Source organism: Mastomys coucha, unplaced genomic scaffold (genome assembly GCF_008632895.1).
Source record: "Mastomys coucha isolate ucsf_1 unplaced genomic scaffold, UCSF_Mcou_1 pScaffold19, whole genome shotgun sequence".
NCBI lineage: Eukaryota > Metazoa > Chordata > Mammalia > Rodentia > Muridae > Mastomys > Mastomys coucha.
The window spans coordinates 15,388,399-15,415,354 of NW_022196901.1; the positions used below are offsets into that span (position 1 = coordinate 15,388,399).

Sequence of the window (26,956 nt, forward strand, 5' to 3'; positions counted from 1 at the left end):
CCCCCCCCCACACACACATGGCTCCTCTTCAGAGCCTTAGAGTGCTCATGCATAAATCACCCCCCAGGAACTGAGTCAGGACAGAGTCAGAATATCCAGACCCTGATTCAAGCCAAGACGTTTTCTGGTAACTAGCCAGCCCTGTTCAGTTAGGTGTAACTTTCCTGACCATAAATTGATACAGACTTAGAACTTCTACAAGCTGGTGTTGATGTAACATTTTAAAAATTATTATCATTCTGCATTAGTAGTTGACAGAGTTTCCCTGTGTAAACCAAGGTAGCAGGGGAATTGTGGTCGCCCAGGCCTCTGCCATCTGAGAGATTACCAGTGACACAATGTTCATTGTAAACATTATTTTCATGATGGGAAGGGAACAAACGTAGTGCAGAAATCTGGAACAATAGAAAGGAGGAGAACAAAGGCAATTAAACACATGGGCTTTGGTCTCTGGAGCCAAGGACTGCAGAGACTTAATTTTCTTCTCTCTCCTGCAGCCACTGTTTTTTGGCACATAGGGAATGAGCAAGGCTCTCCCTTGCTGAACTATGGCCTTTCTCTAGATCTACAGGAGATGCAGGGCACCTCACCACTTAATTCTAAATGCAAATCTCTCTGCTTGAATATTCTAGGGCATAATAGCTACTTGGCTTGCTGCTTTTCATTCTGTTAATACCGACTTAAACCCAACAGGCAGGTGACAAGCTGCTTTCTGAAACAATGACTTTAGTGGCAACAGAGATTCCTTTTCAGTGTAAACAGATTCAGGCTCCACATTTGTATTCTGTCCTTTTGGAAGAGACAAGAACAAGAACGAGCCTCAAATGTATTGGTGGGGTGAGCTTTTCAGAAGGTCGAGGCTCCAGGAAGAGAAGGATGAGCCTTTGGGGCAGGAGTATTTCAGCTCAGTGAGCAAACCCTTTGCCTAGACTTCACTTCACTCTGTACTCCCAAGGAGGCCAGCTAGGACTGTTCAGCTAAAGATTAAATCCAGTGAGGATCCCCCACCAAGCCATCCTCTTTGTCTTTTTAGCCATTTGTAGTCTTTTTATATCAGCTCTGATCCCACATCTCGGTTTTACCTCAGGGTTACAGAGAAGTCAGGCAGGAAAGATTCAGAATTGAAGAGAGAGATGCGCTGTGGTGGCGGGATTGGAAATGCTGGAGGGAGTGCTCTCGGTTCAGTGGGCTCTGTTCCTCTATTCTTGCCATAACAAAAGCTGGTGGGGGACTCAGGCTGAAAATGAGGCTTTAGCCATGCAGATGAAAGATCTGAAAGCTAATGGAAAAAGATTAAACGGTTCCTAGGAAGGGATTTGGGGAACTCAGAAGGAAATGTCAGACTCTTAACAATGCTGCACTAGCCCGGTGGCCATGTCTTCCAGATCTTGAAGAGGTCACAGGCAGAGTGACTTTGTGCTATGGCTTCTCCCAGGTACAGGCCACAGTTCTTATGGTATCCTTTTGTCCACTAATTGCCTATCTGTTCGCCTCCAATTCTGATGGGACAGTAAATTCCAGTTCTTGTTGGCCAGTCTTGGTGTCTTGTGACCATAGTTACGATCATTGAGTCAGAGAATAAACACACCACTAAATAAAGCCAATAAAAGTCTTTTTTAAAAAATTAATTTTAATTTTGAGACAGCTTCTTACATTGTTCAGCCTGGTGTAAGCCCAGACTGGCCTTAGACTTGTAATGGTCCTCCTACTTCAGCCTCCCCTCCAGGCACAGGTTACCATGCCTGGCTCACACCAAGAATCCCAAAAGAATTGGACCTGTGTGTGCTAGACAGAGTGCCTGTCGCTCTGAGCTTATGAGCTCAAAAGCCCACGTGAGCTTGAGGCCTATTTTACTTGGTCGGAGAAGGACATGTTTCTCAGATGAATGGGAAAAGCTTGGCTGAGAGCAACAGAGCTCCTGGCTGGAGCAGGCAGACCACAGAAAGAAAAGGGAAGGGAACACGGAGGCCATACTCTGCGTCCAGTTACAGCAGAGTCTGTGCCAGCCTGGATTGGCTTTCCAGCCAATGAGAACACTTGCTGTTTTGTGCTCATGCTAATAAAGCAGAAGTTCCTTTGACATGGAAGCAAAGGCCTGGGATGTTTTCTGACTCTCATTTTATAAAAGTGAAGAAAATAAATCCGGGGGGTGGGGGAAAAGGGGCGGGGCCCGCTGGCTCAGATTAAATATTGAGGCAAGAGGAAGTCCAAGTTCTTCAAATGTTGGCGTCAATAAAACAACCAGTATAATGAAAACAACCACAGAAAACATAGCTAAGATCCTTTTGCTGAGCCACCCAGACCTGAAGCCCTGTAGAGCAGCTTCCATGTCACAAACACAGCCAGATTTTAAACAGCTTCTGCTTTCCATACTCCCAAACTGTTTCCCCATAAGCCTCACCGTGCCTTCATTTCTCATTTTGAATTTTTTCCCTAAATAAAATATTTTTAGTATTACCTCAAAGATCCCAAAGACAAGGAGTCATAGCTATGCCCCATGAATGTCCACATAGCAGCGGGAACATTAGTTAGTGGTGCGCTTCTTATGCCGAGAGCCAATGGCTGCTTAGCTTTTGCTGTATCTGGATGCCCTCCTCCTCTCTGGCTATGCCCTCCTCCTCTCTGGCTATGTGTCTTGCTTTTGGTATTTGTGGGTGTTTGCGACATCAAGATCGCCCAACCTTTCAGTTCAAGCCGCTGAAAGGAGACCAATTGATCTCAGAAACCTTTCCACTCAAAAGAAAAAAAAAAAAAAAGAAAAATTTACTCTGTGTGTGTGTGTGTGTGTGTGTGTGTGTGTGTACATTAAAGCCAGACAGGGATGTTGGGTGTCTTCCTTAATCACTTCTATTTTATGAGACGAAGGCACTCACTGACTGGCTAGTTGGCTGGCTAGAAAACTCCATCAATCAATCAGTCCCTGTTACCTAGACTGAAATTTCAGTGGGTTAGCTCAGCTGTTTACTTGGTGCCAGGGACCTGAATACAGGTCCTCATGCTTATGTGACAAATACTTTGAGAAATGAGCTGTGTCTGTGTCTCCTCTGTTCCCAACCCCCAGCCCACAAAAATTACTGAAGAACCCAAAGAGCTTGTGTGGCCTATCCTGGATCAACATCTACCATGTTTAAAATTAATCTGAAAAAGCATTTAAAGATTTAGTTATGGTGGTAAGAGAAACCAGCTACATGTTCATATAAATATTTTTATGAAAACTATGTTTTCCAGAACAACAACAAAATGGCTTGGGTGGAATTATTTTAAACTTTGGCAAATATTGTAAATATGTTGCTTGAGCATAGCCGTGTGTGGGGATTTTGCTTCTGAGAAGTGTCGTTGACAAAGACATAGCTCTATCAAGGAGCCTATAGCCTCCAACTTAGAGGGCTGGCAAAGCCTTCCTTGGAACTGAGTGCAAATGTTGACTGTGGGTAGAAAAAGGCTGCCACAGCTTTCCTCCCTCAGAACTTTACCTCTTGCAGGCTGTTCCCCCACAGAGATGCCTGATGAACTAAGCCTGCTCCTTGATCCAGCTGCACACCCTAAGCCCCGCTTCTTGTTCATCTGCCTCTGCTCAACTCTGAAATAAACTGGCTTCGATGGTGCCGAGGTTCCTCCAGCAGAGCCCAACCCACCCAATCCCAGCTTCCTGTGTGTCTGTTCTGTCATTTCATCATTCACTTGCCAGTCAGGGCCATGCCCCTGGAGCCACTCAAAGGATAAAGTGGGTGTTTTTAAGGTTTCTGGGTCATTCTTATAAACAGGCTTAGAGTCTGTTACAGAGGTCTTAATTAGTCTACAAAATCCCATCTTGGTTTTTCTATTATCCTCCCTTCAGTGAGCACCTTTGCTAAATACCCACCCTGTATGATTTAGAGCACACAGACCTAGGCTCAAATAAACAGTGTCTTATGCCCTAGCTCCGTTAATGCTCGATGCCATTAGAGAGAGCACAGGGTGGGTTTAAATTACAAGCAGACCTAGAGTTTTGCAATCTGTTTAAAGATGATAAAGTAAGTTGGAAACAAAGGATCAAATGAAACAATCTTTAAATAGCCAAGAGCAAAAGTGCTGTCACTGTCTGGGAAGGTGGCCTTCGATCTCATACCTGCTAGGAACTAGAACACAGAGGGAAGATGAAGGGCAAGCGGTCCAGGACACCATCAGCCAGCCTTGGGGTTCACTGTTGAGAAGGAGGCAAGCCTGGAAGCAATTCAGAGACAATCACAAGGGCTTTAGAGCTGGGTAGATCAATGGGATGGGTTTTAAATAAAGACCCATTAATGAGATTCACTCAGGTTCCTCCTGCCTGGTCAGAGGATGAAATGGGGGAGGGGGGTAGACAGACTGGCTTCAAGGAACTATGAATACCTGTAACTGAAGGGAGTCACATGTGGACAGCAGGCTCTGTTTAAAAGCATGAACAAAGCACAGCTCATTTGGGATCAGCTGGGAGGGGAACCTAATTTGCTAACATGAGGGGCCGTGGTGAGGAGGAAAATGTCTACTCTAGATTACCTGCCGCTCACCAAAGTTCCCTTTAATCAGGACAGTTTTTTAAAGGCAGAGAAACTATGTGCCCCACCCTGACACCACACACACACACACACACACACACACACACACACACACACACACACACACACGAATCCTTGCAATTGCCTCCCAGCAATTCAATGCCGTACATGAAGTGTTTCCATCAGGGTTTAGAGCAACCGAAAGAATAGTAATTTGACTTGCACTGAGAGAGGTTGGTTAGCTGTATCGAGAACTACTAGAGACACTGCGTTAGTAGAGGCTGCAAATTCTCCAATCCTAAAACAAACCAGGCACTTTGGGTTGTTGTGGGCTGGCTTAAACACAAATGTAGAGTTCCATTTAAAAAATTTTTTTTTCTATAATAGTTAATCCAAGTGATTCTACCTAAAGCCTTATATTTCTATTTTTAGCAATTTTCTTTGGCATTTAAATTTTTACATTTTTATTTACAAAGTAAATTCCATTAAGACATTTTCATTCAAGTATAGCTCATGATATATGTGGCCACATTCACCCCTTATGCCCTTCTTCCACTAAGCAATAAAATTTCTATTTTTACATCATATATACAGTTTATATGTGTGTGGGAAAACTCTGTTAATTAAGGTCAAAGTCCACCATGACCAGATGTCCTCTGGGCTCACTAAGGCACACTAAGGAAGGCTCCCTTAGCAGATTTTCTCCTTCTTTGACCTTGTCTGCAGAATCTAAGCCCCCACACTTGCCTCTACCTGAGGAATGTCACGTAGCCTGAATTAGTTTATATCTCCAATTTCCTTTCTCTGTCAAAACCTGTTCAGGCAGCACCTGAGATTCCTGAAATGTTCCCCCTTGCTAATGAGGCATTCCAGGTACCCTAAGCTCCCAGCCAATGACCTTTGCTCATCCTGGATGTCCCTATCCTCAGCCCCCCAAAACTTTATAAGCCTTCAATCACCCTAAGTAAATTTGATCTCCTACTGACTCTGGGTCCAGTGTGGTTTATTTGCTGTACTACATATGTACTCACTGAGTTTCCAACCCCACTCAACGTCTCTGCTCCCACTGCCCCTGTGGACTCTCGCAGCCACCATCCACGAGAGCAGGGAGACCCACATATCTTTTCTCCAATGCACGTTTTGGCATCTTTGTCAAAACTTTAGCAGTGGTTATAGCTGTGTGAACTGACTTCTGGGTCTCCTTTGGCGTTCACCAGTCTCTACCATGCGCTACTGCCATGCTGGTTTGGCTACAACGGCTCTGCATTATGACTTGAAACCAGGTATCAGGAACCCTCAGCACTGTTCTTTTTGCTCAGGATTGCTTTGGCCACTTAGACTCTTCTGTGCTTCCATGTGGATTTTAGGATTCTTAAAAAAACGTCCATGGGAAGTGTCAGTGGAATTCATGAAGATCGTACAGACTTCTTAGGTCATTTCTGGAACTACAGCCATTTAACAAGCTGTTCGTTCCATTAGCCTGGAAGGTCTTTGGGTGGTCTACTGTCTTTGTCAATTCTTTCCTCGGTGTTGTGAAGTGGTTCCGTTCACTCTTAGGCTTTGGTTTAAGCTGTTGCAAACAGGACAAAGCACGGGTGTCTAATACCAACCAAGAGCAGAACGTGAGCTGCAGGTGCAAACACAGCTGGTGCTTGCTACAAAACTCCAGCTTGGAGGGAGGGCACAGCAAGCATTGCATAATTGGTTACTAGGGTAGCAGTGGAAAGAAAACATCCAGTCTACCAGACTCCCAAATTGACACTTGCCTGTGGTGATATCTTCAGGGATTTGCGCTTCTCCTCCAGCCTAGCTCCCCAAAGGCAATCTGACCCTCAGAGGGAGATAAGGAGTTACAAAACAGAGCCGGGCGATCTACTTGTTGAAATTGTGCTTAGAAAGTCCCATTCCACTGAGTCTCATCCAGTAGAAGATATCCTAAATTATTTTGGCATTCAATTCTGTGTATGGCTGTGTTGGCCTCCACATTAAATGAAAGAAGGGACTTTTAAATTTTAACTTCTGCATATTTAGCACCTAGCTCAGTGGCTAGCATGCTAGAAAAGCATCAATGGTATGTATGGAAAGCTATAAAACTGGACATCCCAAATGACTTGATCTCTTTATCTTATTTTATTAGGCTGGTCTCTTATGTTAAAATCTTTCCCCAAACTATGTTGCTAAAATTCCTTCCCTGCAAAAGGCATAAAGAATGTCTACTCCCTCTTCCTATAGTCCCAATGGCAAACCAAAGCTCCATTCTACCTGAGTTCACTCTGGGGCTCCAATGAGTGTATGAGGCTTACTTACAGAGCAATGGGTAAGAGGATGTAGGTGGAACCTGGGTGAATTTAACAAGCAGCAGCCACACTAGAAGCTCTGCACCCAAGATGCATGACTCCCCCATGGCTGTAGAGACTGGCATTTCCTGAACTTTTCCTACCTATATCCTCTAGCCCTTCCTAGAGGCTCGGAGGCCATATACAAATTAGAATACTGTATACAGCTGGTTGGGAGGGCTGCTTGGATAATCAGGTGAGAGGGTCCATGACCCTCCTGGCTCCATCATCCCAAAAGGGAGCTTAACACTCAACAAGGGTGGCTGTGATGCTCTCTGGGGAGTAGGTCCCCCTGAACCTGAAGGTAGTGATGGCAGATCATCCTGTTCACCACAGTAGAATCCATAACAATCTCTCAGCACCAACGGACTGACAGCAAGAGGGTGGTGATGATTAGGAAGCAGAAGATATGTTCACGTACAGTCTACACTTTCAAGGAAAATGGAACCAATACACCTGCAAATAAAACACTGGGTACAGATCTCAAGAAGAGCACAAAACTGGTCAGAGCACTCGGAAGCCACTCTGCTTTACCATAAAGCACTTCCCCTAATACCAACGTTGGGAAAAATAGAAATTCTCTTACACACATAACTCATTAAAAACTTGCAAGATTTGACTAAGTTTAAAACATAACCCCCCCCCCCCCGGCCTCTTGAAAACCTGTCATGAATATTTATTCGTAACTATAGGCAGTCATGTAGTTAAAAGAGTTGAGAGTTGGACTTAACATTAAAGACAAAAGGAAAGCAGAGCCAAGCAGATAGATTTTAGATGCGTTTTTCGATATGTTGTTGAGTGGCATCAAAAAGGAGAACATTTGGCTTTGAGTTCTAGTCACAGGAGGTGAGGCTTTATTCAAAGTGTAGAATCCACACTGTCTAGATGGTACAGATAGCAACAACACTTGCCTCTAAAGGAGGGAAAAGGTGTGAAGAGCTAATTAGAAAGGGGAAGACTTAAGGCTGAGCAACCATTTGCCTGAAGCCTTTTCAGGTGAAATTCACTTTGCTTACTCTAGGAGATAAGGGTGTGTTGATTTCGGGAACAAATGGAGACACCTGCATGAGATGCAGGTCTCAGCTACAAACATCTAGGACTAGCTTTAAGGATGGAACAGCACAGCCTATTAACAGACCTTCCATTTGTGCTCACTGCTCTGCTCCCATCTCTCCCTTCTCCTTTCTGCTTTATGATCTGACCTAACTCATAGCTTCCCTTGGTCTCAGCTTTCCTGGCTGCTCTGCCTGTTGACATTGTGCTCTGATAGTTGACACGAACTCAGTTCTGTAGTAAGAGCCCCTGCTTTGTCTGCAAGCCGCCATCAACAAGTCCAATAGCATACCATATGCCACAAAGGTGGGCTGCTATAGGACCAGGCCCCAACCATCAACCCATCAGCTAGAAATAAGGGGAAATCAGCACAGGCTGGCAAAGTTTGGTGTGATGGTGTGCATGTTTGGCCCAAGGAATGGCCTTGTTGGTGTAGGGGTGTCATTGTGGGCATGGGCTTTAATACCCTCATCCTAGCTGCCTGTAAGTTAGTCTTCTGTTCACCTTTGCAACAAGGTGTAGAACTCTCAGCTCCTTCTCCAGTACTGTGTCTGCCTGGATGCTGCCAAGCTTCCTGCTAAGCCAACCCCAACTAAATGTGGTCCCTTAAGAGTTCCTGGCCACAGTGTGTCTCCACAGCAATGAAAACACTAAGACCCTTGGTAAGTAGTAACTACAAAAACAAGCTCCGTTTGGTTAACAGCAGAGGGTAATGTAGGCTTAGATTTTTTTTTTCCAGAACGATGGCGGTTTTATTATTAGCACACAGGGATTTTCTCTCCCTATTTTAAACACTTTCTGGTTGGCAAAGCAATGGGTTTTGTGTGGTGTTCGTGTATGTATGTCATTATGTGTTCTCGCTCACCCGCCCTTCTCACTGTTATCCACTGCGATCTTGCTGGTCCCCTTCTCCCCACAAACAGTACTCTCTTCTGCTTTCAGCTGTTCCGCCTGCTTTAGATAGCTTCCTACATTCTCACAGTCCCCTTTGTAGTTCACGTCCTATAGTGTATATTACATATATAAACACATATTCTCAAACCTAGATTTCACACGAAAGCATGTAACATTTGAGCTATTTTGCTTAGCACAATTTCAAGTTCCATCCTCAGAAAGAAAAGTAATTAAATGGTGGTTTCTTGTGAAAGACCTCATCTCTATCATGTAGATGAGCATGACTTTAAATTGGCAGGGATATTTGACATCTAAACACTTATCGGTTTATCTTGGAGTTTTTGTTAACTGACCCCAGGCCACTACTTGTCTTGTTGAGAAAGCGGAAGAAGAGTGTCTCTCTACACAACCATCCTTCTACCAACTACTGTGCTAAGTATTTAGCCTGTGTTCACACAAACTCTTCTAATAGCTCCCAAAGTCGAGTATTCCCATTCACAGCCGATAGGTGAGACCATCAGAGATTGGGGAGGGTAGTGAAGGGGGGTGAACTAAAGTATGTTTCAAAGTGCCACAATTGAAACCCATTACATGCTTAAACATTAAACCAGAAAGGCGCAAAGTGAGAGGCCATGTTGTTCTTAGCAGGGCACATGGCAAGGTCTTCTGAAGTTGGTTAGTTTACACATGGGCTCACTAGGAATACAGGCAGGTAGGTTTATTCTGTTTCTTTGTTTTTTCCCAGAATATTTTCCTATGGTTAAGTGTTGTGGTTAGTCAAGATGCCACCACGAATGATACCTGGATGGGAGCATGAGCCATAGTATGGGTTCTGTCATTATCTATGGAACTGTGGACAGGTGTAACCTATCTTTGTGGCCTGTGGTCTAACCTATCTTGTTGGTCTAATGAGGCCTTTGCATGAGGCAGTGTCTAAAGGTTTTTGACTCAACCTATTCATCTACTCCTTACAAAGACCAACCCACAATTATACATAAGCTTTCAACCCCATTTCATGGTCTACAAAGATAAGGGGCCAGAAAGGGAATTAACAGATCACACTGATGATGTGATCATGTGGTGAAGCTCCCATACAGCATTTGACTGCAGAATTTAGAGAATTTCATGGGTTTCTAAGGAGGAAGAGGAGGAGGAGGAGGAGGGTCCTAGAAGGTGGGTGTACCTCAGAGAGTGCCAGTGCTCCTTGCCCTCTTCCCTCGTCTTCAATCTTCCTCATATTCTTTTTAGAAAACGTTGCCTGGGTTTTAGGAACTGCTTAAACAAACTAAGTGAACCAGAGGAGAGCATTGCTGGAACCCGTTTCTCATATTTTTGGTTGTGAGCCTAGCCTTTAATGGCTGAGCCATCTCTCCAGCCCCAGAATCCGTTTCTCAAGCAGACATCCTACCTCTGAGCTTGGCTTGGTTCTGAAGTGACAGGAACCCTGGAGGGCTGGGCCTCCAATCTATGGAATCCCATGCTATTGTGGGTATAATGTTACACTGGCTTAGGGACACTCTTACTTGGTGTCTGTCTGATACGGGGCTGTTATGTTGAGGGCTATATGAGAGCAGAAGAAACACTCCGAGCCATCTCCTAGTTTCCCCAGAAAGTATGTGCTATGATGAAGGGGTGGAGTGTGCACAGCAACGCAGTGAGCATTTGTGAGTCTTTGTGGGGTGGCAGGAGAAAGGTGGGAATGTAGTAGAGTGGACGACGGAAGTGCTAACCACATGGCTAATCCTTAACAACGAGCCCTTAAAAGGGTTAGCTCTAAGTAAGCGTAAGTTTGAAAGTAGACTTGACAATCCCTCATTAGTTTGAGTACCACCTGTGTCCATCAGGCAACAAGTATGTGAATGTTTACCTTGTTGGCTATAATCTCTTAGCATGATTCATGGTGGCAAAATTGTCTGTTTAAAAATATCACTGTCCTGCTAACTGAACTTCAACATCCCAGGCCACAGTCAGTTTTTTACATTCCAATACAAAAGGACAAGTGTCACCCAGGTACAAGCATCCTGGTATATACATGGTTACCCTACCATGTTATCAGGACTTGAACAAAATACAACGTGTTGAGGTACAGTTAAAACTTTATTTTTACCACCCTTGTCTAAAGGATGTAACTACAGCTTATATTACAGTAAGTACAAAAATCAACCCACATGTGTAACTTAAAACAACACACACGAGTCAGTCATAGAATGTTTTATTTTAAACTTGCTGTTCAAACTTTTAAAATCACGCAGCAAAGAAACAGCACACAGCGTCTGCCATAGTTCTACCTCTGAGTTGCTTTTTCTCTATGATGTGATATGTTACAATTTCATCTCTTACATTCATGGTATACTTAAAGGCAGGGATGTCACTTACTACTCTGCAATGGTTCTGTGAACACTATGAAGCTGCTTAGCACATTTTCCTTTTAGTATTCTACTGCTGCCCACATTAAACGCACGACCAATACATCATGTTCTGACAGGTATACTGTACAGTCCACCCAACGCTACGTCAAACACAACTGTAACCTAAAGCAAGCATTTTCCTAAGTCAGTATACTCAGCTACTTTTCTCAAAAATACTTCCAATCTGAAATAAGTTTTTTAAAGATACAATAATCTCACTTTATTCCTAACAGAACTCATGCTGTACTTTTTATTCTCAAAATATATTTGATATACTCTGTGCAAAATGTTAAGTTCTGTATAGGTATGTACCTTATTTTGAAAAAGTTTATAAAATATAGCCTAAAAACAACCTCAACATTAGACAATAGGAGGGAAAAAACATATCAGACAAAGCTTCATTCTTCACATGAGAAACTAAGTATGTTCTTAAAGCTCCAGTAATACATTCCTTGAAAATCCCTCAGAATGCACTTTGGTCATTATTGGACATATTAGAACGCAGGCAGATGGAACACAATGCTGTCTGCTGCCTCCTATCCAGAGAGTACTCTCCAGTGAGGCGTAACTGAGGCTGCTCAAGGGAATGGAAGAGCAACACTTACCACATGGCTCTGGTCTCTATACATCCTGATTTTAGGAGTGATTTGGGATTTAGAACTGCACCAACCAAATAAATTATTTACAATTAATTATTTTAAAGACTTTAAAATATGCTAAGAATATGAATATATTCAATATGACTTTGCACCAAGAAAATCCTAGATTGTTTCAAATAATTTCTTTGTTTTAGAAACCAAATGCTTGGCTTAAACAAAACAAAACAATTCAATCACAGAAACATTTTGTTTCACATAATTATTAAAACACTACTGATTGTACAAAGGTAACAACTTAGAATCGAGGCCCGATGTAGGGACTATCACATCTGCCCTATTTACCAATGGGAAACATGATAAGCTCCCACCAGACACTTGACAAGTTACTGAAGGGAAGAGCAGCTAGCTTTCCATGTTAAAAGCATCTAAAAATAGCCCTTATGTAATGGAGCCAGGGGAAGAGTGCACCAGATTAAATTTGGAGGCTAGAACTGGTAGGCTGAAGCTGTCCTTTTGGAAAATGTGGAAATTTTATAACTAGCAATCAGATAATTTTATTCTTAAGCTTTGAATATTGAATCTAAGTGTGGTAGGAACAGCATATGCTATAGTGTACCATGGGAAATTCTTTTGAGTAAACGTAACACACTGTAGCAATAACAGTAGGCACTTCACTTGTGAGATGAGGACAGACCTCACTCAAAAGGATACCATATTATGCCCTAGTACACTGTAACATACCCACAGAAAGATATACACCAAAAGAAACCATTTTAAAAAGTGCACATTTTGAGCATGCACAGTTGGAGCTGTGCAAACAGCTCAGTGTTTTAAATAAATACATTTATTACTAATTAATTTTTATCAAAATATTTTACAGTATGGTAACCATTTACAATTATTGCTCCATTAAGAGTTTTATTATCAAAGAGCACTTGTTGACCTGTTCTATAATACCATATATTAATACTGAAGGGTGCTTCAACTGCAGCTTAATCCGTCTAGATCCCGGTACTGTTCTGATGGATTTCAAGAGCGATCCTGAGTGGATCCTGGTTTACCAAAGAAAATGTGTTTAGCTGAGACCAATGCACTATTTCAGAGTTAAAGAAGTTTTCCTCAAGTAAGGCAAGTTCACGGCATTGATGAAGAAATAGTGCTTAGCAATGGCTTCTGTTTTCACAATTTGTCAATTATGTTAACAATTACCAGGATCTTAGGTATCTGTATCAGTTTTGCCACCCTTTCAACAACGAAAAACTTCAATGCTTAAAACAGACTAAATGTTTAAAAAGAAAAAAAGAAAGAAAACAAACACACACATAACAAAACAAAACCAGTGAACAAGTAAAATAAATATAAGAATTGCACAATAGAGTCTGATGTAAACACTTCTTTCCCAGCAGACTCCTGGAGCACAGCCACCGACTGCTTCCAGACAGCTCCGTCAGCGCTCATGTTCTGGCAACCCGGCTACATCCCTGTTTCTCTCAACTGTCATGATTTGATCTTCCACAGCTATAAAAAATTACAAGTCAAGATTGTTATTGACATGGGTGTTTACGTCTTACTACAGTTATCTTTATATACCACTTGCAGGGCCTGCAACTCCATTATCCTTCGGTGTTTAAGAACTCATCTGAAGCATAGTGGTGAAAGTCAGATTTCTCCTTTGCTTTTACTGAGAAATGTCAACATACATCTACTACTTATTTAATACACTATTTCTACTAACATTTATTTGTTCATGTATTGGAATATGTATCCACTACTATATAATAATATATTTTTGGCCAACAAAAGAATATGACTTTTCTTTGTTGTTGAATCATTAGAATTAGTTTCAATTAATGAGGAAAAAATAGTTCCTTACTTACCCTAGAACATGAAAACACACACACACACACACACACACCCTACATATAACGGTTCTATTCCAAATTACAAGTTCTATTACTATGAGAATCCATAACATATAAAGTCCCTGAAGTTAAATGTGAAGCCAACGTTACTAACTGTATACAAACTTGCCAAAACGACTGTATTGTGCATATGAAATCTCAAAAGAGTGACAGGGTTAAAGAAAATAAAACAAAGCTTACAGGCTGTTACCTTTAAATTAAATCCAAGCAAGTCACTGATGACCCCGGAAACAGCGGAGAGGATGACCACCTGGGTGATGTTATACAGCAGGGGGTTCATCGTGAGCCCATACAACCTAAAGGGGCTGTCCAATTCCTAGAAGAAGAGACGAAATGTTAGCCTTAGTCCTAGACCAATTTCCAGTTAAGTTAAATCCTCACTATCCAAAAGAGTTAGAAAATTACAATCCAAATGTTAGAAATTATGGATACTTTAAGAAAGGACAAGCTTATTTAAGCTTGAGATAAGTAAATTTTAATAGTGGTTTTATTTTTTAAAGTGACTTCCTTTAAAATAGTTTTATTAATCTGTAGCTCCAATTCTTGTTATGAATGAATGCCTAGTAGAGTGCTGACACACTAGCTATAGGAAATTAGAAGAGCATGTTTAGAGATGAGAGCTGGAGTAGAATCTAAAAGAGAATACGGCTCTTGTAGAATTGCTAGTATCATTAGCCAAGTCTTCTGATAATATTAATATTTGAATAAAAACTCTTATTTGAGTTAATTATCTTCAAATATACAATTTGCTAATTGATTGGATGATTCAAATATTAAAAGGTCTATTATATGCCAGGCAGCATGCTGGCTCTGGGAAGACAAAATTCACTCCTAGAACTGAAAGACTTTATATAGTTTAGTAAACATGCAAATAATACAACAATGAGGTCCTTCACCAGAGACCAGTGGCCAAGGCTTACAAAGGCGGGACTTAAGCAAGGCACTCCTGAGAGCCAGAGCAGAGGTGCTACCAGCTGCTGGGCCCTGTCAGATCCAAACACAAGGCGGTACCCTGACTTTGAGAGCTGCTTTCTATAAGCTGACACTAAAGGATCTTGAGCAGGGACAGCGCACAGTATGGAAGATAAAGAGCAATAACTCCAGAAGCATGAAGGTTTAAGTTCTGTGTGCCAGATTCTCAAGTAAGAGACATAGGTCTCATGGAGGGCAGTACTAACAGGGAGGGGGATGGGCTGCAGAGTCCTGGGCCATGGAAAGTGGGAGGGAGGGGCCAAGTCACAGTAAGGCTAAGTTCTGGATTGGACCAAAAGCAGATCAAGCATTGTGACTGTCTCTACGTTTCAGTTTAATAGTTCCTGCTGTCAGCCAGAGCCCAACACCTGAAGATACCCAATACAAAAGATTAAGCAAACAGAAAACCATCAATTCAAGGTGTCTTTTTGGCCAAAAAAAAAAAGGGGGGGGGGAGATGTGTCTGTGTTCTCTACTTTAACACCTGTTGTAAGATCTTTTTAAAGGAAAAATTTTTAAAGAAAGCAATCAACAATTATCTATTTTATTATCCACTTTCCTACCTCCTCTGAATCCTTTTGATGTCCAACTTCCTGTGACGTACAGTTTATAACCAATCAATACTTTAGTTGACAGTGGACTAACCCTATTACTGGATCACAACTAATTTCATTCCGTTCTCTAAAAATTTAAAACTCTTAAGTAGTATACTCTATTAGTTACAGAAATTGAGATTCTTGAATATATTTTTGTTTTAACAAAGAAAAGCAATACCAAAAAGCAATGGTGAAAGTCTCATTTTGTTATCCCGAGCGCCAGGCATGGTAGCACACTGTAATCCCAGCACTCAGGAGACTGAAACAGGAAGTTGCCACAAGTTTGAAGTCACCTAAACACAGCTAATACTGAGCAAGTCAGATCTACACAGAAAGACCCTGTTGCAAAATTAATAGAAAAAAATTCTAATTCCTAAGGATATTATAGCATCATACATAAAAGACTATAGTCTTTGATTTATCAAAAAATAATTTTCAAATTAAATACCAATGACATATACATGTACATATAACTATGACTACCATTGATTTTTAAGCTAACTTGGGTCACGTAGAATACTGCTTTATGAAATACAAAATGAAAGAACTTCTGAGTTAACATCTAGCCTTCTTCTGTGAAATGTTTCCCTAAGATGGAATAGATTATATGAAGAGTCAAACAAGTAAACACAGCAGAAACTCCTCCACATCTACAGTACCCTGAATATTTGGAAATGCCTTCACATACTTTTCAAATGAATTATTTGGGCTACTTGAACAATGAGAACAAAACAAAACTGTGTACATGTGCTTGAATGTCATTTGAAGCCACTTAGGTAGACAGAAGGCAGACAAAGAGAGACTACGACTCATGGTAGCACAGCATACCCTCCACAGGTCTTACCTTCAGTAGTTTTGTAGCCAGCTTTAAAACATTATTCACAAGGGTCAGCTCCTCCTTTTTGTTAGGTTTCTTCTCCATTTTCAAGTAGAGGTTTATCTTTTATATAAAAAAGCCCCATAGGCAAAATCATTTAAAATGATAACATATGTTTTTCAGTTACAGTATTGGGGACTAAACTCAGGGCTTCATGCATGCTATACAATTACTTTACCAATGAGTTATAACCTCAGATCTTAAATACACATTCTTAAAAAGATCTGAAAGATGGTAAGCACAGTATTTATAGTGGATCTCTGAGTTAATATTACAAATGAATGTAATACCTAACCATTATTATACATTCCAAATCTTAAACTGATTTTACAGTAAGAAAACTTAAAAGTTAAAGAGGTAAACATTGTATTCTTAGGGTCAGATCAGTTTAGAGAATGAATGGCAACAGAATAAACTCACCAAATTGGTTCATGATTTTTTTTTATTATGAAAGTGATAAAAAAACACTTATATATCTTTATTATCTACTCCCTAATAGATACTTTTGGGGGACCTGCCCAGTTCAGTTCCCATCTGTGAAAAGGCTGTAACTCCAAGCCTCTTTGACAGTATGCTTACCCACCCGACCCACCATAACTCCAACGAAAACAACAGTCAATGTATGGACTGGTGGGACTAACAATGTATCTGCCAGAAGTTCTAGGTGCTATGATCTAGACCGCTTCTAACGTCAAGGGCAGAAGTCACATGAAGCAAACCCAAACCATGTATAAAGCAACACCGGATAGTGAGTATACAGGGAGAACTGGACAGGAGGTATAGGAGGAGCCTGCAGGCCGAGAAGCCATCAGCTTCACAATCAATTTGAGGGAGGTGGTTCATCTGTCTGTCTAGCTCCATGAGACCCAGTGACTGTCAGAGATAATTAGCTCTAGTGGTGACTCCCCTCGTCATCTAATCAAGATTACTGAATATTTAAAATACGAGCTCTTCCTAACTAAAACATTCAAGCAGGCTCATCAGCAAACATTTCTTTTGTACAAGTCTTATGAAATAACAAGAGGAAATAGTTAGCAAACTCAAATAAAATAAAATCAATTACCAAAATTACTATGCTTTATTCTCTGTTGAATAAAAATTTAAACGTAATCTAATGTGGTTGTTACACTGCAAAGCCATCGTGTCCCACTAATGTTTTAAAATCTATCATTTTTATAATATTACTTTCTTCCTGCCAAAAGAAAATAGAACATAAAAACAGCAGATTATATTTGAATTTTGAATCAAGGCAGAAACAGTGAAAAATGGCTGTGTACTATCAAAATTTAAGTTTAGCTTCATAGCACAAATGACCTTAATCAAATAAAAAATATGCTGCTGAAAAATATAAGCAAAACTGTTTTAAGATAGTATATACATGGGCTGTCAGACGGCTAAAGGGGAAAGATGTTCATACCAAAACTGATGACCTGAGTTGGATACCAAAATTCACATGACAGGAGAGACCTGAGCCTGGCAAGCTGTCCCGCAGACTAGAGATTAGCTTATGACGAACTCACCTGTTCCGTAAGTAATATTGAGGTATTGCTGTATTTTTTGCTGGTTTCTGATCCAAGAGTGACAAACCTCAGGAGGAAGAGTGTTAAGGAGATGCACCAGATCACCAGCTCCCAGTTATAGTGACAGTCAAGGAAGATCTCATGCACGTGGAGCAGCTGGCAAGGAGGCAGGAGAAACACTGTGAAGCAGCAGTGTGCGCAGGAGAGTTTATTTCAAATGTAAGTGTTGTTTTTAAAACGTATTTGCCATGAAGTATGAAAACTAATATAACCAACAGCTATGGGTTCTATCAGCTTTTTTGAATCTTAATTTTACAGTATGTACCTAAGATATAAAAAAATTTCAAATTCAGTTAAAACCTTCAGATTTTTTTTGTCCTTGATTTCTGAACCAACACTCTATCTCAAGGTAAATTTTGTGTTTAACCTTTTCCATACAGGCTTTTAATAATTTAGAAAAATTATTCATCCTGTGGTTGTATTTCTCCTTTCCTATTACTGAGGACACAACACACCCAGAACTTTCTGTAGGCTATAGAAGTGTTCTACCACTGTGTCATGGTGCCAGGCCATCAACCTTCAACAATCATCTTTAAACTATGCTACTTTATAAGTATCACAGCACCCAACATTATATCCAATTTACTTTCTTTCTCATATTCATCTGTTAACTCTCCTGGAGGGAAGGAATGAGACACGTGCACATGTCACAACGCATGCATGTGCAATGATCATGACAGCCCTCAGGACTGAGCTCTCTCCATCCACCATGTTGGTTTGGGAACTTAACTCAGACCCTCAGGCTTAGAAGCAAGTACTCTTGCCCCCTGGGCCATATTGCCAGTTTCAGTTTATTTCTGATTCCACTGAGCCTTGTTTCTAAGACTTACCAATATTGAAACATTCAAATTTAAATTAGTTCATTTTAACTTGTATAATTAATTTGGTCTGCTCCAAAAAGTAGCATTCATGTTGTCAGTGTCTTTATCAGCAGCACTGTGTACCCTTGCCCATGTCTGCAAGGCTTCCTTTAGGTATTAATCTGCAGGATAAAACTACTAGCTCATAGGTAGGCCCTTCCTCAACTTTGTACAACAGAACATATTTATCTCCACACAGTGGAATCCTGTATATTCAGCCATCTCTCAAATGCACTCTGTCTACACTCGGTTTTGTTTATGCCTGCCCAACTTCTTGATATTTGCCACTCTGTGGGTATAAAATGCACTCTACTTTCATTACCTTAATCTTAACTTTCCCTGAACTTGGGCAAGAAAATAATGCTCCACACTCTTGGTGGCCACTGTGTTTCTCTCTGAGTTATCTTTTTATATTTTATAACTTTTCCCAATTAGGATGCTTTTCTTACTGCCTTGAGAAGATAAGACTTGTAACATTACCACTGATGTCATCGTGTTTGGCCAGTGCTTTCCTAGATTCTGTTTTGTCATGGATGGTGCCCTTTGCAGCCCAGACTTTTTATTTGTGACTGAAGTTAAAATTGTTGCTTATATTTCAATCTTTTTTCTATCTAGAATTTATTCTCAAAAATGAAATACTTTCGTTTACTTCAGTATCATTTCACTTCCCTATCCTTTAAGCCTTGATACATGATGATACTATATCACGTATCTTGCATGGATTTGTAGTACTCTACTTCATCCATTGGACATTCCATTTCTCTATTAATGGCATAGTTTTCCTGTATCTTGGAAGTAATTCTGGTCTCTAGTCAGGCAAGTTGTCCCTCAAAGCTCTGGACTGTCTTGCCTCTGTGCTTCCTGATGAATTCCAGAAAGCTTACCAAACTTAAAAAAAAAAAAAAAGCAGGGTGTGGGGGATGGGGCCACCCACTCATCTCTAATTTTTTAATCCAGAATTACTCCTGTCTAAAGGAAATACAGGGATAAAGTGTGGAGCAGAGACTGAAGGAAAGGCCATCCAGGGACAGACTGCCCCACCTGCAGATCCATTCCATATACAGTCACCAAACCCAGACACTGTTGCTGATGCCAAGAAGTGCTTGCTGACAGTAACCTGATCAATACAGATGCGGATGCTTGCAGCCAACCTTTGGACTGAGCACAGGGACCCCAATGGAGGAGTTAGTGGAAGGATTGAAGGAGCTGAAGAGGTTAGCAACCCCATAAGAAGAACAACAATATCAACCAACCAGACCACCCAGAGCTCCCAGGGACTAAACCACCAACCAAAGAGAACACAAAGAGGGACCCACGGCTCCAGCCACACATGTAGCAGAGGATAGCCTTGTTGGGCATCAATGGAAGGACAGGCCCTTAGTCCTGTGAAGGCTGGATGCCCCAGTGTAGGGGAATGCCAGGGCAGTGAGGTGGGAGGGAGGGGAGCACCCTCATAGAAGTTGGGGGATGAGGCATGGGATAGGGGGTTTCCAGAGGGGAAACTAGGAAAGGGGATAACATTTGAAATATAAAAAAAAAAGGTATCAAAAAAAAAAAAAAAAAAGGCACAGTGTGGTATCAAATGCCTTTAATCCCAGCACTTGGGAGGCAGAGGCAGGCGGATTTCTGAGTTCGAGGCCAGCCTGGTCTACTGAGTGAGTTCCAGGACAGCCAGGACTACACAGAGAAACCCTGTCTCGAAAAACCAACCAACCAACCAACCAAACAAACAAAACCAAAAAACAAACCAAAACACCTGTTTAACTGCATGTGACTGTGATCTGAACCATTTTCTGAGGACCGAAGATTGACCGGTCAGTATACATATATACATGTATACTATCATAGTAAAGTGTCACAGTGAAACCCATTATTTTGTATGATTAATAATACTGGTAAAAGTAAAAAATAGAAATTCTTATTTAAGAGTCTGCTGAAAAATTATAATTTCTTTTCTACATCTATTTAAATAACTGCATGTTTTCTCTTCATTTTGCAAATGAAGTTTAATAACTTAACCTATATGCATGAAACTATATTAATGGATACTCTGAAGTTAAAGACGCCTGCACTGTGGGGATAAACCACCTTGGCCATGGCTCACCATCACTGTACTATTTCATGCTTTGCTGAAGTTGAAGGACTTTCTATCTAAGAGGTTCCCCTTTTTACACTCTCTCTGGTCCTGCTCTCAAGGTTATGCTATAAAATGAGCTAAGATGGCGCTGTGGAGATGGCAAACTGCTTGTCCTCAAAGTGTGAGGATCTGATTTTGTACTCCTAGAACCCACATAAAAATTCGGGAGTTGTGGTAACACCTGTAATTGAGAATTCAAAATTTTCAATTGTGCCAATAAAGCAGCTTAATATTGTTTTAAATTTTTTTTAAAATATAAATGTTCTTTGAAATTTTCTTAATATATAAATTTCCTCATTGCTATCTGTTTTTGTCTTGATTATATATAGCTAATTATGTGTCATCTGGGTGTTTTGTTTTCTTGAGACAGCTTTGCCAGCCTCTTGACTCCAGACCTTCCTGCCTCAATTTCCCAGGTGAGGCATGTGTTGTTATACTCTAACTGGTAACTATTTTGTGGCCCAGTACACAGGAAAGTTTCAGACTTTCCGTAGACATTAAAAGAACTTCATTAATTCTAAAAGACTTCAGTCATGGTCTCTGAAATAGTGAGTTCTCCCCTTTCCTCCTAGAATTCCTGTTAGACTAGGGCTGAGCTGTCACACATCTCAGTATCTTTCTGCATTTTCCATCTCTATCCTGGGTTATAGAGCATTACTTCAATAACGCAGTTCACTAAACGTGTGTTTTAACCCTTGTTTTCATTTTTTGATTGAAATGTCAAGAACTGTTTTTGTTTTTGTATTTATTTCTCAGAGGTATTACTGGTTCTTGTAAAACTCTGTTTTCTTTTCTTACAGTGCTATTTGCCTTTAATCATTCTAAACAAACTTGGTTCCTATCTGTTTAGTCTATTATCTGACAGTGTTGGCAAAGAATCCTGCTGTTTATTGATCTGCTGACTCACACTGAATTTTTCTTCATGTTTTTGAGTCTTGTAAATTCTGTTGGATCTAGGTTAAAGTTAACCTCCAGGGCAGTGTTGGGTTTACTTCTGCTCTGTATCCATAAGCTAAGAATCAGTTTTTATATTAACATCTTGACATGGGAAGTTTGCAATGACATATGAAGTGCCAAGTTGAACCCTAACCCTAAAGTAAGGGCAAACGTATAATTATATATTTTTTTGCTGACTGCCTGTTTGACAGGCACACAATTACCTACCTTTAATCAAGGCTGTAGGCTTGAGGGTTCTGATTTTATGGTATAGTTATAGAGAGATGCTCTTCAGGGCACCAATTCCTAACCTCATGTTGGCTACCGCTTACTTAGAGAACACTAGGACTGACAATAAACATCACCCTCTTACCCTAGGGTTGTCACAAGACTAATACATATACATAATTGCTCTCGTTTTCGAGCTTTCTCTTACTTTTTGATGTTTAATGTCTTGTGAATTCATATATTAAGAATATCCACATAGACGTGTATGTATATAATATATATAAGCACTATTGGTGTTTTAAAGCAGGAGTAATCTGTCACATCTGAGGTAGACGTCTACACCATCTTTCATAGCACAGACTGTGCTTGTAAAGCACATGACCACTGAGAATTCTTTCTCAGAGATATAGCAGTCAAATCAGAGTAATGGTTCAGGGAGAAGAAAGCTTTTTAATTAATATCAGACATGAGGAAATTGATGGCTGGAGTAATTTTGTAACTACTGAATATAGGAGATACGAACAAATCCACAGTGATTCTAGACAAAAATAACTCAGTGTATGTTATTTTAATAGGCATGCCTATTATTTAACATTTAGAGAAAAATAAGATGTAATTTCTTGTTCTGCAGAAAAAAAGTTACAAAACATCTGTTTCAAAGTGTCTAAGGGTCTAGGGTGGCAATTCAGTGGTTAAGAGCATTTACTGCCCTTGCAAAGGACACAGGTTTGGTTCCCAACACCTACAAGATTGACAGATGTCTATAACTCTAGTCCCAAGGGATATAATGTCCTCTTCTGACCTCCATGGGCACCAGAATAGGAGCAGGTGTACACACAAGCACACACAAGCCATGAAAAATGAATGAGATTGGGGCTGGTAGGAGAGGGTTTCCCAGGGAAGTTCAGAAGTAGCGGGCAGTAAGGAGACAAGGGGGAGACGAATCCATCAAAACACACTTCACTCAAAAAGAGGAATGATATCAGATGTGAAGTAAAACCAGAAACCATTTTTAGGAACTGTCTCCATGTAGCACGTTGACTTACCTGAGCACAGCAGATAAACACAACTGAGATTGTCAATAAGAAGGCCGATGAGACAATGACATCCACAGATCGCTGAGGGCCTCGGCGCTAGCAGGGAAGGGAAAATGCCTTTAGATATATTTACTAAATGGCACATAACGTCCATGTTTTCAGTTAAGGTGTCACAGCTGGTCACACCTCATAATACTGAGACCATCTCTAGCCCGCCAGATGAATTGTGTTAGTTTCCTTATAATTTTACAATCCTGTTGATGTGGTGCCTGCACAGCACAGACATTAGTGTAACGTCTTATCCAACACTATCATCACTTATTCAACAATTGTTTCTTGAATAATGGCCAAAACAAAGCACTGTGCTAGGTGCTAGGAATCCAGCAGGGAACAAAACTCGTACAATCTCTCCCTCCACAGGACTAGCTAGAGAGTGAAATACTAAACTCATAGGCTCGGAAACACATGATAAGCTTCACAGTGCTGTGAAGGAAATCTACCCACTGGAGTCAATGTTAGAGAAACAAATTTAGATTTGGGGGTTAAAAGTATGTGCCTGAAGAGCTTCCTAAGGAAGTGGCATTTCCATCACGTACAGAACAAGGACAGGTACACAACACTGTCCTAGACAAAAAAGGTGGAAAGCAGAGGCTCACAATGCATTTATAGAACTAATGAAGACAGAAGGCTGAGAGAGGAAAATGTTCTAGAGTAAGCCAAGAATGACAGGAAGAAGAGCAATGCCTAGATCACAAACAGCAGCCAGAACATGTTACGGTTCTGTTCTTTATCCAAGAATAGGCGAAATTCCAGAAAGGTGTAAGGATCCTATGATCATATCTCAGATTTAAACTCTCTCTCCTGGCAGGCTGAAGACAGTAATAGAGGGGAGAAACGTTAATGCTGGAAAACCAGTTAAGCAGCAGCTTTAATGAGCCAATAGAGATGACTAATGATTTCAATTAGGGAGGTGGACATGGAAAGAAAAATGTTAACAGATTTCAGATATATTCTAGATGCAGAAAGGATACACTGAATGCCAGAAAACAAGAGAAGTTGCAAGGATAAACATCCTGAACTTGCCTGAATACTCCATATATAATAAAAACTCACTGCTATTTACTATAAAAATGGAATCTCCAGAAAAAAAAAGGTTCAATTATTTCAAGTGTCTGCCTTTTCCTAGGGCCTGAAGTTTTCACACTTTATTTCCTCAAACAGCAAGATTATTTAAAAGATCAAAGGAAGGAGCAGCATGTGAAACAGCTATGCACAGTTATTTTAAAAAGTAGTAGGTCTTGCTGGTTAGAGTCCTCGATTCGTTTTTTTAAGTAGTGGGCTCCCTCTGCTGGTTTGTGGTACTATTCTAAGAAGAAACAAAATCCTTAGGCCAGCCTTTGAGTGAGAAGCTGACTCTAACATGCAACCCATACATATAGACAAGAAATTGTAACTCCTGGGAAATGCAGTATGTTAAGAGATCATGTCTCAGTAGCATTCTACCTTGAGATAGGAACGGAGAGATAGCCACATCTTTATATTCTGTACTTTCTTCAACCGGAAATGAGGGACCTCAGATTTCCGAGCTCTCCTTGCAGATGTCAAATGTCCAAAGAGTTTTGCAAAGAGTAATCGCTACAAAAAGATTAAGATGAATATTTTTGTATAAAAAACAACTGGCACTATATGAATTGTTATGACTTAATACAAAAGGGAAACAAAAATAATTACATCAAAGTAGTTAGTGAAATATTAAAATACCTAAAAAAATACCTTGAGTGCTACGAAAAGGGTAAACTAATATTCTTCATATCATACTCACTTGTTTATATGTTCTTTCTGCTACACACAGCAAAAAAAAGAAGATCCATACAAGAGATACACGAACCACAAAACTTATCAGGACCATGGAAAGAACTATGAAATCTTCGTTAGAGCCAAATGCAATCACGTAAAGTTCTGAAGCAGAATGGGCTGTGAGTTGCTCCAAGTCTGTTGCTTGTGACAGTCGGAAAACAAATGGGGTTAAGCCCAGGATTAGGGAGATGGCATTTCCAAATATCTGGTACCCTATGCCTGGTACATGGTTGTTCACCTGAAAAAGCAGGGACAGGAGGACAAAGGAAAACACACATAAATAAATTTAAAGTAAAACAAATTCCTAAGGATCTTTGCTTTTTATAATAAGATTTTAATTTCTTTTAATTTAATACATTATAAAACCAGTCTATTATACATTAATTGTAAGATCTCCAATTCATTAGTAGATATGAAAGGAAGTTCGATCTTAGATACTTAGAAATCTATACATATTATTTTAAAAGTTAGAAATACCTACAAATATTAATATTAGACTATTGAGATCATATCGTAAATTAAACCCAATTCATTCAAGAAAAGATTCAGGAGCTAGCAACGGCTCAGCAGATCAAGATGCCCATCGTCAAAGCCTGACAACCTGAGTATGACCCCAGGACCACGCAGGAAGGACGCTGCTTCCGACCTTAAGCAGCACACTGTGACACATGCATCCCGGACCCAAAACTATTAAACAAAAATGTAATTTTAAAAAGTTATAAATATTCGGTAAGTCTCTAACTTGTATTTTTATTCTGGATTCAGCATGCAAATAAATACCTCCCTAATATCATTTAATAAGATATAAATAAAAGAGAAGAGATTAAGTAGGAGGAGAAAAGATAAGGAGGGTATAATAAAGTAAAAGATACTAAGTATGGAAAGAATAAAGTTCTTTTTTTGTTTGTTTGTTTTTTTCGAGACAGGGTTTCTCTGTGTAGCCCTGGCTGTCCTGCAACTCACTCTGTAGGGCAGGCTGGCCTCGAACTCAGAAATCTGCCTGCCTCTGCCTCCCAAGTGCTGGGATTAAAGGTGTGCGCCACCACCGCCCGGCTAAGAATAAAGTTTTAAATATGCTAGATTGGTAAAGCTGAATTATCATAGAGCTGACTTTTAAACACACACTAAATCAATCAATCCGACTAAGTTATCTTACAGTTATTTAAACTACAAATCTTCTCAAGTTCCCAAGCTCTTTGGCGACTGGTTTTAATTGTTCACAGCGAGAACCGTAATATAGAATCTGCTAATCTCTAGATGCAATTATTTAATTCCTGTCCTACACAAAGTCTTATTAAAATGATAAAAGTCCTATTAGAATAAAAGACTGTAGAAAATTTAAACTCCAGATCAGATTATGTGTAGTGAACTAGAGAAAAAAGGAAAAAATAATGAAAGAGGTAATTAAAAAAAAATTCAATGGAAAATGAAACAAATGCCAAGTCCATAGTGTTTGTACCAAACTTCAACCACTGTGGTGTACCCACTCTATGCACTGTACTTCATGTCTAAGTAAGGAAGCACAATACAGATTTCTTGCTTGAGTTTTTGATGCTAATTCACACATACATACACACATAGTGGTTTTAACAAAATGAAGTTATGTACAGACACACACACACATACACACACACACACAATCTTATCCATTGAAGAAAAAAGAAGAAAGGAGAAAAATGGCATTGTGGCATCTATTCCAGGTCAATAGAAACACTAGTTCCGTAGGCCTGGTAATCTGAGAGTGATCCGCAGGATGCACGCAAAGGTGGAAGAACAGAACAGAATACAGAAAGTCTGTCTTCCACAAGTAAGCTGTGACACATGCAAACCACACACCCACTGTCCCTTCAAATTATGGAAGGGTCTGTTAGCAAATTACTTTTTTAATGGGGTTAAAAGAAAAGATAACAATTTTTCAGTAAGAAAAAAAAAGAAGTACACAGGTTATTAGCATTTAGTTCATCCATTGACAGCCAATGATTTTACCTCTACCTGAAGAGCAGAAACTGAGAACTTACTCTGTTCATTATCATTCCACTGATTTCCAGTACAGACATGTCTGCTTTCTTACAGTCATTGCCTTCCCATACTATAGCACTGATCTTTTCTAATCCTGGGTGGGAACTATGAAGCCAGGGCAAATGACT

The 26,956-nt window shown here is 40.3% G+C and overlaps 1 protein-coding gene across 3 annotated transcripts in view; it reads right to left on the minus strand.

The window, feature by feature from the left end:
* Positions 1-10,882: 10,882 nt before the first annotated feature.
* The window catches only part of Phtf2 (putative homeodomain transcription factor 2), a 115,698-nt gene continuing 99,624 nt past the window's right edge, over positions 10,883-26,956 (minus strand). For all 3 annotated transcript variants that reach the window (XM_031380068.1, XM_031380067.1, XM_031380066.1), the window contains 8 exons: positions 26,828-26,956; positions 24,775-25,047; positions 24,456-24,587; positions 22,962-23,048; positions 17,695-17,850; positions 16,142-16,237; positions 13,920-14,045; positions 10,883-13,325 (listed from right to left, as the gene is read on the minus strand). In XM_031380068.1, coding sequence (XP_031235928.1) covers positions 13,305-13,325; positions 13,920-14,045; positions 16,142-16,237; positions 17,695-17,850; positions 22,962-23,048; positions 24,456-24,587; positions 24,775-25,047; positions 26,828-26,956 — 1,020 coding nt within the window. In that variant the 3' untranslated portion in view covers positions 10,883-13,304. The remainder of the gene's footprint in view (positions 13,326-13,919; positions 14,046-16,141; positions 16,238-17,694; positions 17,851-22,961; positions 23,049-24,455; positions 24,588-24,774; positions 25,048-26,827) is intronic.